The sequence below is a fragment of the Pseudonaja textilis genome, chromosome 1, assembly GCF_049901715.1.
Source record: "Pseudonaja textilis isolate UNSWEBS1 chromosome 1, rPseTex1.2, whole genome shotgun sequence".
NCBI classification, from domain to species: Eukaryota; Metazoa; Chordata; class Lepidosauria; order Squamata; family Elapidae; genus Pseudonaja; species Pseudonaja textilis.
Window position 1 is genome coordinate 136,711,409 of NC_141990.1, and position 12,382 is coordinate 136,723,790.

Here is a 12,382-nt window from a genome sequence, read left to right on the forward strand (position 1 = left end):
TAGAGCAGGGATGCCCAACCTTGGCAACGGTAGGACTTGCGGACTTCAACTGCTGGTTGGGGAATTCTGGGAGATGAAAGTCCACAAATCTTAAAAGTTGCCAAGGTTGGACACACCTGCTCTAGACTATGAAGGCAAGCATGCATACACCCGATCAAAGAGAACATTGCGCTATGAAGGAGGTGCCTGTCGTTTCATTGCTCAAGTCTATATACAGACTATATATACAGGGGTGGGATTCTACTGGTTCGGACTGGTTCTACAGAACCGGTTGTTATGATTCTGCGCAGTTCAGAAAACTGGAAAATTGTGCCCCGGCTGTCCCCACCCCTCTCTGCCCGCCCTTCCCAGTCAGTCCATATCGCGCATGAACGACATCTCTGACTGCATTCTCCCCCACCCAGTCACTCCTTAAGGTATTTTTTCCCTTCCTGATGATCAGCTGTTCCAATAATCAGCTGTGCCAGGATCCCCCTCGCTGTCTTGCCACCCAGGAGGCTTCCCTGAGGCCCAGGAGGCAAAAAAAATTGAAGCGGCATGTGTGTGTGTATGTCTTCTGCTGCTGCTGCTGCAAAAAAAGCCATGCCCACCCAGTCACATGGCAATGCCCACCTAGCCACGCCCACAGAATTGGTTGTTAAAAAAATTGAATCCCACCCTGTCTATATATGGTTAGACTTATTCCAGTGTAGCAGCTAATGTTTGCTATGCGCACCAAAAAGCACAACAAATGTAACCTCATTCACTGGTTATAGAAAACTTCTGTTTACTAGGAAAGTGGGTAAGAAGGAACTATAGAACGTTTACTTTGTGTATTCTGGAGTGGTAGATTGTTTTATCTGATGTTTTAAAATTTTTACAAGTTTTTTATAACTAGAAAAAATATGTTCAACTATTAGCCTAAGATTTCCTTTGGGGTACCTAAGTAACTCTAAATTTCCTTTGGGGTACCTAAGTAACTCTAGGATATTCCATCAGAAACTCTAAGTTGCTGGAATTTTCCCCTCATCAAAACATTGTTTTTCATATTCTGCTTAAAGCAGCAAACCATAAGGTCATGGCAAAATTCAACATGCATTTGATTCATGTGTGAATATACCACATAGTAAAACATCAAGAGGTCAATTGTCAACCTTATTTCTGCCCAAATTAGCCTTCATTTGAATTAAGAATTTTAGAGAAAATATGATTTAATATGAGTTTATGTTCAAAGAGTCAAGTCAAGGGCAACCAGATTCAACCTGAGACCCTTTAAGATTTGTTTGAAGGGAAATTTGATACATGATTTATAATGGGGAAACTTGAAAAATGCTGCTGCATAATTTGGGGGCAGAATGTGATTAAAATAGAAGAGATGATCACCTCTTTTGGGAGAAATGTAGCAGGGATGAGGGGACAGTAAATGAGTCTCCAAAATTTCCAGCAGAAAACCTAAAGAGAAGTTAGCCGAACAAGCAAAGAAAGAATCCTATTCCAAATTGAAAACACAATATTTCAAAAAGACATTTTTAAAAATAAATGTGCCTTTCCACTTGCTTGGAGCAACACTAAAAAAAAACAATCACCGACTTCACTTTGTGGTATGCTTTGCTGTCTTTAATAAGAGGCTCCTCTGCGATGTCTGGAGAATTGATGTATCTATTCAATTCAGTGAAGGACCTTCTTCACTGTCAGTTTCAGTGCCAAATTCTAACAACTCTTTGCATTCGCAAGGCAAATTTCTATGGAAAACTCCAGTGAAGGATCACTGACTTGCCCTTGTGGGATGTACCGTTTTGCTGCTTTTGCTAACTGGGATTTTTGGAGTACAAGAAGAGTTGGCAGGGGTCATTTACTTTTCACATTACTACCTTGCTGCAATCCAGAAACCCTCAGTAGCTTTATTTAGAGCTTAAAATCCCAGTGAATATGCACCCGTGTAACAACTATAAAACAAACAGAGCACTACCCAACCAAGTAGAAAACTACAAACGAAACTGAAAATGGCTCATTGGTCTCTTATATAAAGATACCTTTAACATTAGCTTTAATGAAATGCCAGGTTGGGCACAGCATATGGCAAATTGGCAAGTCTAGGATGTCTGGTGCCAGGAAGGTTGGCATTACAAATGACAAGCTTGACTTCTCCTGGAAAATCTCTCCTCTCCACTGGCAAAGCTCAACTTTATCAGGGCCATGGCTTACTTGCAATCATCTTTGTTAGCACAAGCAGAATGGCCCAGTCTGACACTATATGAAGAAAAGCATTCCTTTCGAGCAATCCACTCTCTTAAAAACGGCCATTATGTTATATTGTATTTTATATGTCTACAATTGGGTCTTTTATTGCTTTCAGCTTTGCCGCGATGGTGAATCACTACAAAATTACTGTCCAGGTTTTTTTTAATTGCATTTTCCCCCCAAGTAGACCGCTGCAATGTCAACTCGAACAGAACAGGTCCATGTGTGGTCAAGTTGCAAGAGTAACACAATTGGTTTTTGTTTTTTGTTTTATTATACAGAAAGGCAAATAATCATTCTTTTGGTTTGTTTTTTTTAAAACAGAACTCCATTGTTAAAACATTAATTCCAAGTGCAGTAAAATCTGAATATTCCATTATGAATAATACTATTGAAGTGCATCACTCTATTGTAGAGAGATCTGTATGGACTGTTGCTTTTCCAGTGGCAGGAAGTATTTTACTCGGAAGCTAGGATAGGTGTTCCTCACTTGAGCGGTGAATCTGCTACAAATGGATCCTGGTTTGGTTTGGGTTTTTTTATAGAGGTTACCATCTTCTCTTCTTGATCAAGCCCTGGGGTAACCAGTTCCACAATCATTTAGATGGTACAATCATGATCCTCCTTTACCCATACATACAATACAAGGAAAATAGAAAAAGGATTGTCCACTTAAAAATGGGGACAGTGGCAAGAAACGAAGAACTCGGTCTCTGATACATTATGAAGTAGATCAAGCCATTTTCCCTAAGAAGCAAGGGTCACTTCATGGAGAATCCTGTATTGCAACATTGCCCTTTTCTCAGTATTATCTGGACTATGTCTATGTAAAAAAATAACCATCCAGAGGATAAGTTCTTCTAAAACAGAGGTGGCTAAACTCTGGGCTCTCTACATGTGGCTGAGAATTAGTCTCAGCACCTTTTACTGCCACCAAATAGAGATTGCTAGTGGCTTTTCATGAGCTGAAATCACCAGCTCTTCTGTTAATATTTCTTTAGAGGCAATTCTGCAGTGACTTGGCAAGGTATTTTTTATTGCTATCTAATAAACAGCCAGGACAGCTGTATCCAGTTCATTTCCTAGTTGGTTCTAGTCTGGCTGAAAGGGGATAAAAGTTCCTTGCACAGCACATGTGTGCTATGCACATATTTGTGCATATGAATAATTATCAGAAAGAAGGGTGGTGAGAAGCAATAGCTTGATTTAATGCAGGAGTTGAAATCCACAAGTCTTAAAGTTGCCAAGCTTGGACACCTCTGTATAATGCATCAGGCTATAACTGAATTTATTTTAATCATACTGATTTAGTTGATTTCTGTATGAATATTTCAATATATTAGCTTGACTGCACAATAGGAACATTTCATCTTCAAGCTATGTTCTGTGATAAAATGTGCAATGTTTACTAGAATTTTGAAATCTAATAAAATTATTTTGTGATAAAATTGTCAAATCCAAACACCCACAAAGAGAGAGGGAAGAAAAACTATATGTGCTCACTGAGAGACTGACTGCTACAATTGTTTATTTTCCTCCTAGCATTAAGTAGATGGAAAATGGGGTGCATTCAGAGATGATGAGATAAAATCTCTAGATATTACTTTGGTCAAGGTAGCTGAACCTACTGCAAGATGTAGTTTAACAATACCTGAAGTCAACACTTTTGAGATTCTTCATTCACGAATTGCCCCCCTAGATGTTGGAGAACAGGAAGTTGAGCTGGAAGGCGGAGTTAAATGTGTCATCAGTTTGGAGTCATTATGTTGCCCCAACCAATTCCAACCATCTTCCCACCATGAATTACACTGATCCTTTTTCTAGTTCCAATTTAGCTTTGATCATTAGTTGACTAGATTCTTGTATATGGGTAGCAGTAATAAACTCTTCTGTGCTTTGAACTCAACAAATGCTCTTGGGTATTTGCGCCTGACATTAGCATCACAAAATGGCAGTGGTGAGGATTTCAAATCTACACAATAAACTTATAAATTCAACAAGATATATAAAAATAGAGAGTTTCCACCTGTCTTAAACAACTTTCAACAAGGCTTAGAAGACTTGCACCCCAAATAGCACAACCTTATGAGTTCAAATCAACATTGCCAGGACTGGTCTTAAGTCCCTGGTTTCTAAATTTCTAAGTTTCCAAGACAGTGATATTTCCAATTTAGGCCCTTTTAACTCCTAATTTTTTTGAGGGATCCAAGTTTCTACAAACATACAAATATTTATTTTAGCTAATCTGCACAAACTTAATCAAAGTTAGACATACATTTAAATCAACTGAGTTGATTTAAGAATACCATATTCCATATAAGAATACCATATTCCATATACTGTACAAAGTGAGCATGTTTTCTGAGAAATCTTACAAGTTGAGCATTTCACAGCTGCAGCTCATCATTTAGAAGAAACATTCAAAAGAGAAACAGACAAAAAATTCCTTGTCTAAGGACTGCAATATGAATTAAAACAAATGCAGCTCCAGGAAGATTCTAGCACCCAATTTAAAGATACTAGCTAGTTCAAACTGATTAATATGCAAAAATCAATACAATGCTATGCCAAGTATTTCGAGTTATACATTAACCATATTTCTGAACTTAAGGAGATCTGTGAGTACCAAGAGCTGCATTCTCAAATCAATATTGTTGGGTAACATAAAACCATCTAAGGAAATTGGCAGCAACTGCAGTGTCATTAAAAACTATTGTCTGCTGTTTAGATAGCATGACTTGGGGCCCCTGGAAGGTAAACTCACATTTGTTCAGAAATATTTCTTTCTATTATACATAGGTGGAATCTGTGAAAGGAAACAATCAGAACAACTCCAGCAAAATTAGCATAATAACAGATATGATGTTGCTCAGAAAAGGCAAAAAAAAAAATTTACAAGTTGTATTCCTAGGAATAGATATATTAAGAGTTAATCATGCCATGCAATCAACCAAACCAGGTTTGATGAGAGAATCTCTTTCTACCCAAGTTCTCTTCCAATGCCACAAATAAAACTATTTATTTTTTATATTAAAAATCTTACTATGTGGCTCATAGTAAGTAGAGTGGAGTAGAGCCACTTTACTTTCAGCAGTAGAATGCACACACAATTAACAGTGATAGCTGAGTTACAATTTCAAGTTGTTTGAATTGTGAAACACCTATTAAATACATCTTTAAAAATGATGTCAAGAATAAAAGCTTCTTAGAGTCTGCCTCCCACCCCTATTTTCCTAGTGAATTTACTGGATGTTATACAAAGAAAGAATTAGGCCTTAAGGAAGGTCTAAATCAAAAATGGCGCACATATTAATGCCAAGGTGGTGTGCCTGGTTAAGGAATCGGTGTGATAGGTCACGTTTCAATCTTCCAAGATAGAAGTATGAAGAAGACAGCAAAAAAGGGCCTTATACCACAAAGCGACTCAGTGCTGCTGTTGGTATGGTCACAAGCATACATAGACACGGGCAATACTATACACAACAGCATTGTCTCCCATTAGGTTACTGGGCAGTCCTGCATTCTGGTTTGGTTTGAATGTACATATATCTTGAATTACTGAGTCAAGAGGTACATAGGCCTTGTGCTGCATATATGTCCTCGCACTGCTCCTTCTGTCCTCTAGTTGGAAGTCTGTTTTAAGATTGGGGCTTCTTCTGATACTAGGAAGGAAAATTTCCAGGTATGGACATGATAAGAAATTATGGCTAATTAATCCATGAAGCACTGCTTATGGTTCACAATGAAAAAAGAGAGGATAATACAATGAGAGAATGCAAGGGTGCAAGTCTTACACATATTCTATCTTGGCTTAATAAGCTGAGAGTTCTACATCAAAACTCGGCTGGCATTGGTTTACATCCATAATTCATAGCTCACTTATCTGCCTAAAGGCACAAGGCAAGCATTACGCATATAAATTTAAAAACTTAACAAAATTATTGTATATACATGTGCAGGCCTTGGTGAAAACCCTGCTGAATTTGTTAGAAAAGGAGTCTTACCAGTCTCAGAAAGAACTGGCTAACGGGAACACACTCCTTACTCCACACAACACATGCACTCAGTGTTGCAAAAGTTAAATGCACGTGGAGACTGAGGGGGGTTATGGTTGCACCAAGATCTTCACAGGCATACCATCAAGAGTTATGACTGTTTAGAGATTATCCCAAAGAGTTATTCTGCATACAGCCACCACCACCCCCCAAAACCAAACAAACAACCACCTCTCCCCAAAACACAACTTTCTTAACATAACAAAACACAAAGGCACATAGACACTTTCATTATTTATATATTCGAATTAAAAGGTACCTCTTAAAACTTTTTGAATGGTAATACAAGCACATAAATGGATGTCGTGCATTACGAAGTCAGTCATGTTATTGATACAGATCCACACACACTGCAGCAACAGGAAGAAATCAATTGTTATATCATGTAAATTATGCATCTTTACTAACACCACCACAAGCTATTAAATTATGTAAACAGACACCTTCTCTAAATAATTTAAAAGTCCATTTCTCAAAGGGGGTGGGGGGGACGACGACATTACTGAAGCATCGCTCGAACTTGCTTCGAAGTGGATTCATCATTCAGGTGTTTTGTGGTGAACCTAAAAGTGACAAAGACAAAAATCAGAAGGCTGGTATTACTTCCACGGGGAAAGGCAATTCTACACATCCCTCCACCGAAGTGCTACTTTGTTCAATAGAGCTGACTCCTAGACTTAATCTTAATTATATAATATTTTCCTCCAAAACCATTTTGTGAATAACTGATAACTGATACCAAACACACCGAAAGGCATAGGATTAAAATTGGTCAATAATACCGTGTTTCTCCAACAATACGGCCTCCCCCAATAGGAAGTCCCAGCATGTTTTATAGGCATAAAATCAAATTAAGCCCCTCCCCCCAAATTAAGGCCTATATTAAACATGCGAAATGGGGGGGAGTGGCAGGGGGCGGCTTGCCGTTAGGAAGTACTTTTGTTGCATATCCAGATATGGTGCTGCCTGCATTGACTTTGGCATTGGTGGGGCACTTCGTATCAGGAGACCTTCCGCCACCGTTGCTTTCCCTTCTCCCCGTGCTGCTGTGGCATTTAAAGCAATGCCGTGGCGTTTGATGCAGCCACGCGTGGCCAGCCAGGGCTCCTCCCTGCAACCGGGGCCCGGCGGAGACACTTGGCTTCAGGCACTCCTGTAGCTGCCTTCCCTTCGCCTTCGAAGGCAAAGCCAATTCTTTTAAAAACGACGCCCTACTACTGGTACGACAAAGCCTCCTCTGCCCGAGAGGGCAGCCCAACCCCACGTGGGGAGGCGAATCTCCCAGGGCCGCAGCGCAGGATTGGCCCACCCCAGGAGAAGCGCCCAGCCGCCATCCCTGCCTGGCGCCAGGCAGAGTGTGAAGAGCTTCACCTGGGGCTCCCAGCACAGCTGACTCCCCGCCGGGCCCTCCGCTCATCCCGCCAGGGCCGTGCCAGAGCCGGGAAAGCGAGCCGCAGGTGTGTGCCCGCCTGCCAAGCAAAAGAGCTGGGCCGACACGAGCTTGGCTTCCTTCCCAAGTCCCTCCAGCCTGAACCCGAAGGGGCCACCGGGAGAGGCTGCCTGAGGCAGTGATAGCACCCACCTGTCCGTGGACAGGGAGGCGAGGCAACAGCAGCGCTGCTTCCCTGGCCGGCAGGTCCGGCGGAGACAGCCTGAAGCCGCCTGTCCTTTCCACCCCTCGCCCAGCCCATCCCCATCCCCACCCATCTCCAAATGCGCCAACAGCTCCAAACGCTGCAGCGGCACGGGCATCAGGCAGAGGTGCTCACTCGGTGGAGCTCAGCTCAGAGGAGGATGCAGCACAGGCTGTCACCTTGCCTCCCTGTTCATGGATGGGTGGGCGCTATCACTGCCTCAGGCAGCCTCTCCCGGTGGCCCCTTCAGGTTCAGGCTGGAGGGACTTGGGAAGGAAGCCAAGCTCGGGTTGGCCTGGCTCTTTCGCTTGGCAGGTGGGCGCGCACCCGAGGCTCGCTTTCCCGGCTCTGCCCAGCCCGCACGGCTCTGGCACAGCCCTGGCGGGATAAGCGGAGGGCCTGGTGGGGAGGCACTTGCTGCCTTGGCTAGAGCTCTGCCGCTGGGCAGGAGGACCCACCTGTCAGCTGCGCTGGGTGCCCCGATGAAGCTCTTCGCGCTCTGCCCGGCACCAGGCATGCTGGGCGCTTCTCCCGGGGTGGGCCGATCCTGTGCTGTGGCCCCAGGAGATTTGCCTCCCCATGTGGGGTTGGGCTGCCCTCTCGGGCAGGGGAGGCTTTGTCGCACCGGTAGTAGGGCATTGTTTTCAAAAGAATTGGCTTTGCGTTCAAAGGCGAAGGGAAGGCAGCGACAGGAGTGCCTGAAGCCAAGTGTCTCCGCTGGGCTCCAGTTGCAGGGAGAAGCCCTGGCTGGCCACACGTGGCTGCACCAAATGCTGCGGCGTTACTGTAAACGCCACAGCAGCACGGGGAGAAGGGAAAGCAACGGTGGCGGAAGGTCTCCCGATACAAAGTGCCCCACCAATGCCAAGGTCAACATCCAAGCCGTCGCCGCCTGCCCGAGGATGCAAGGGGGGGAATTAAGTCACCCCCGAAAAGACGGCCTAGCTGTTTTTTCAGGGGTCAAAAAAAAATAAGGCCCAGCCTTATTTTGTGAGAAACACGGTAGAAACAGCAACTATAGACTTACATAAAAAAATAGCATCAGCCATCATTATACTCACATTATACTATCGCATATGTAAGTTGAGCATGTAATGAGTAACCTTACGAAACTCATGGATTGAAATGTGGCTTATCCTGCTTTTGCTATAAACTTATACTACAGATGAGCTTGTGATATTGCTTCTCTAATGCAGGTAACTGTATCCAAGCCCACTGACTTTTCCCATTTTTCTCTAGCCTTGTCCTCATTTTCCTACTTCCATGTTTATCCAAGGAGACCTGTTTCCTTGCAATCGGCAATCTACTGATCTAGTCAACTACAGGCCTCCACAACTGATGTTTTAAAACCTGGAAATCCTGTGTAATAAGCAACTGTTTTGAGCCACTGTGTTGCTCATGCCTGTCCTTTGAAAGGGGGGGGGGGAGGGGAGACCTGAATGCATCTGGAGTAGGCTTCAGCATCAGCCAATTTACACCTTTCACATTGTGCAACCTGGTTGATGTAAGCCACAGATGTTTGGGCAACTCCTGACTTTTTTGATCCTTACGATTCTTTCTGTGCATGGAAGTAAGAGTCAAATTCAAGATGGAGAAGAAAAGTGGCCTCACTGAATCCTCTCTATTTCTTCCTCCTCTCCTCCTCCTCCTCCTCCTCCTCCCTCCCTCCCCATAAAAAAAGAAAAGCAGCTCTTTTCCAGCAGCTTCCTCAAGTGAAGAAAATAATCTAGTGGCTGAACTCATTCCTTTGTGGGCTACCGTTTTGCAATTAGTACATGGAGGGGAAGGGGAAAATCATGCATTATGCGTATAAAAATAAAATATTTTTGGTCCAAGAGGTACCTGAGAGCATTCAAAAGCCCTTCAACTGTGTCTGGTGGCTGTTCTCTTAAAACCTTTATGCAACCCTTCATCTGTGAAAAAAGAAATGTGCAAGAAAAAAAGCCTGAATTTGGGTGCATGCAAAATACCCAAAGGTAAGGAATGAAAACAATGAATTCTGTCAGAATGGTGTATTTCCCTTGAGTTTTCCCCCCACTAAAAGAACACCTCCTCTGCCAGACTCATGGGACGGCAATAGACAGGAAATAATTTGCTCTGCCCATCATACGCAGACTTGATTTGCTGCCTTCAATTCAAGTCTTTGTAAAATAGGACTCTCAGCAAATTATGCTTCAATTATGCCAAGCATCTGAGTCGTTTTCCAACAAGATGGTAACAATTTTATAAGTACAATTACATGATCTCCCTGAATCCATGCCTCAAAGTCTTCACATAGTTTTGAATGCTGTTCAGAGCTACCGGTATTAGGCAAAGCTGAAACTCCATAATTGATTTCAACTATACTTTTATCTAGGGAGCACTGCTGCCATTATCTCCCAGGCCTCTTTATCTTCAGCTTCTGCAATAAGGGTCTTACCCAGCACTTTATCTCTCAACGCTGCTTTGAAGAGTTAGAACGGTGTGGGGACAGAGGCATGCGTGCACATTTGAAATGTTATCAATATAGAAAGAAAAGTGTGAGAAAAGGAACGTTACACTGGGAAATGCTCCTCGTTTTCTCCCTTGTCCCCACGTCTCTTTTCAAAATGCTGATGGTAAACTCTGAACATAACGTTTATAGTTCAGCCTTGGGCTCCAATAGCGGATAGCTCCTCTTATTGGCTGGCCTGGGGGAATCTTCCACCATGAGGAGGGAAAAGGCAGCAGCAGCTGCTGAGATAGCCAGTGACAAACTATTATCTTTATTAGCTGCTGAAGTTACTGAAAGAAGAACTTTCCTCCCACTCCCAATAGCATACAGAGGCCAAATGCTCTTCAAGGAAAAGCAGCGGATCTGTATTTTCTGAAGGTATCAACTCCATCTCCAATCCACTTTATCAGCAGGATAAAACGTTTAACTGAGGCAACTTATTTCCCTCTTTATCTCCATTTCTCTCTGAGGTGCATCATTTTAAATTGTAAATCTGGGGGGTTTTTGGTCATAAATTTTTCATTTTTAATATAATCATTACATCTTCAGTTGAACAATGTGCTTTCTGGGTTTAAATTGTAAATCCTTGAACAGAGATTGCCATCGAAGGGCCCTGCGCTAGTTCGGTGATCCTTTTAACCCAAGGCATTTAGACATGTTTCTGGTATATAGCTTGGCTTGGCTGGGTTTTACAGCTGCTTTAAATTTTATTATTTGCTTTTATTGTAATTTTATTATTGCACAGAGTTTTATACTCAGTAATTAATAATCTAAAATGCTAACATTTGGATAAGGTGCAGGTGTCTTCAGGAAATTATAGTGAGATTCCAATTTTCTACTCTTTCTTTGCGTGTCAACACAACATTTCATTGCGTTTTATTCAGTACTGTAAACTACTTTGAAATTTTTGCAACCCTATTGCGTAGAGATTTTAATCAAGTATTTTAAAGAGCAAAATAAAGATTTTTCTCTTTGCCAGAGAAATATGGTATGTTTTAACCCAACATAATCATCTTTTTTTCACAAGACCCATGAGTTTTTGGCTAGGAATAAGAAAACCTTGCCGATCATTATTCTTACGTCTATTTTTGAAGCCTTTGAGAAAGCTCCCACTGGATGAACGTGGTCGTAGAGAATAATTACGCCAACCATTACTCTCATGCAGAACATGAGGGTTTCTTCGCTGGTGAATCTACTTCTATATTCTCTGAAACGTAAGATTTTTTAAAAATGGTATTAATGTCAGTATTTTTAAAATAACTACTATTTCAATTCATTTTCAGCCTTCAAATTAAAAATGCTTTACCTTCAATTCATTGTAGAAAAGGATTATTCAAGGGAGAATAACACAGAATAACTAATGACTGCAAAGGTTAGCAAAAGTAGTCACTGCCAAAATAGAAGGCTTTGTAAAAAAAAAAAGTATGAGGGAGAAGAGCAAAGAAGACGGAGGATGAACACAAAGGTTTGTTTCCTTTCCAATGAACATTTATTTCACATTGTTGATCCCTATTCTACTGCTAAAGAGAAGTGGAGTGTTTGGTTCAGTCATAAAATGGCTGTTAAGACACAAATAAAAATACAAGTGTGTTGATACTCTACAGATGCACACATAGGCACAAACACAAATGTCATTGCCCTTGATTTGGCTAAGGTTACCTAAACACAACGTTGTCTTTTAGAGCAGGAGTCTCCAACCTTGGCAACTTCAAGCTTGGAGGACTTCAATTCACAGAATTTCCCAGCCAGCTTTGCAATTCTGGGAGTTGAAGTCCCCCAGGCTTAAAGTTGCCAAGGTTGGAGACTTCTGTTTTAGAGCATTGTGCTGCATGCTGAAATCGTGATACATTTAAAACAGAGAGCTGTGGAGGAGGATTAGTCTCTCATTGTCACTTTGGTGTTGCAGAATCATTATAATATAACATTAATATGCTTTGATAAGTCAGGAAGTTCTTCCAGCAGTGGGAAAGTAACACCTTTACAGAAAACTGATACCTTCA

General features: G+C 42.0%; 1 protein-coding gene and 1 long non-coding RNA gene across 12 annotated transcripts in view; both read right to left on the reverse strand.

Annotated features, from left to right (window-relative positions):
• Nucleotides 1-2,475: 2,475 nt before the first annotated feature.
• LOC148127833 (uncharacterized) lies at nucleotides 2,476-5,464 on the reverse strand. Its single transcript, XR_015740300.1, has 2 exons — nucleotides 3,825-5,464; nucleotides 2,476-3,758 (listed from the first exon to the last, which is right to left on the reverse strand). It is a non-coding gene; the product is annotated as an uncharacterized LOC148127833 (long non-coding RNA).
• Nucleotides 5,465-6,496: 1,032 nt separating this feature from the next.
• The window catches only part of CYRIA (CYFIP related Rac1 interactor A), a 76,145-nt gene continuing 70,259 nt past the window's right edge, over nucleotides 6,497-12,382 (reverse strand). For all 11 annotated transcript variants that reach the window (XM_026695313.2, XM_087917482.1, XM_087917464.1 and 8 more), the window contains 3 exons: nucleotides 11,463-11,589; nucleotides 9,752-9,822; nucleotides 6,497-6,838 (listed from right to left, as the gene is read on the reverse strand). In XM_026695313.2, coding sequence (XP_026551098.1) covers nucleotides 6,775-6,838; nucleotides 9,752-9,822; nucleotides 11,463-11,589 — 262 coding nt within the window. In that variant the 3' untranslated portion in view covers nucleotides 6,497-6,774. The remainder of the gene's footprint in view (nucleotides 6,839-9,751; nucleotides 9,823-11,462; nucleotides 11,590-12,382) is intronic.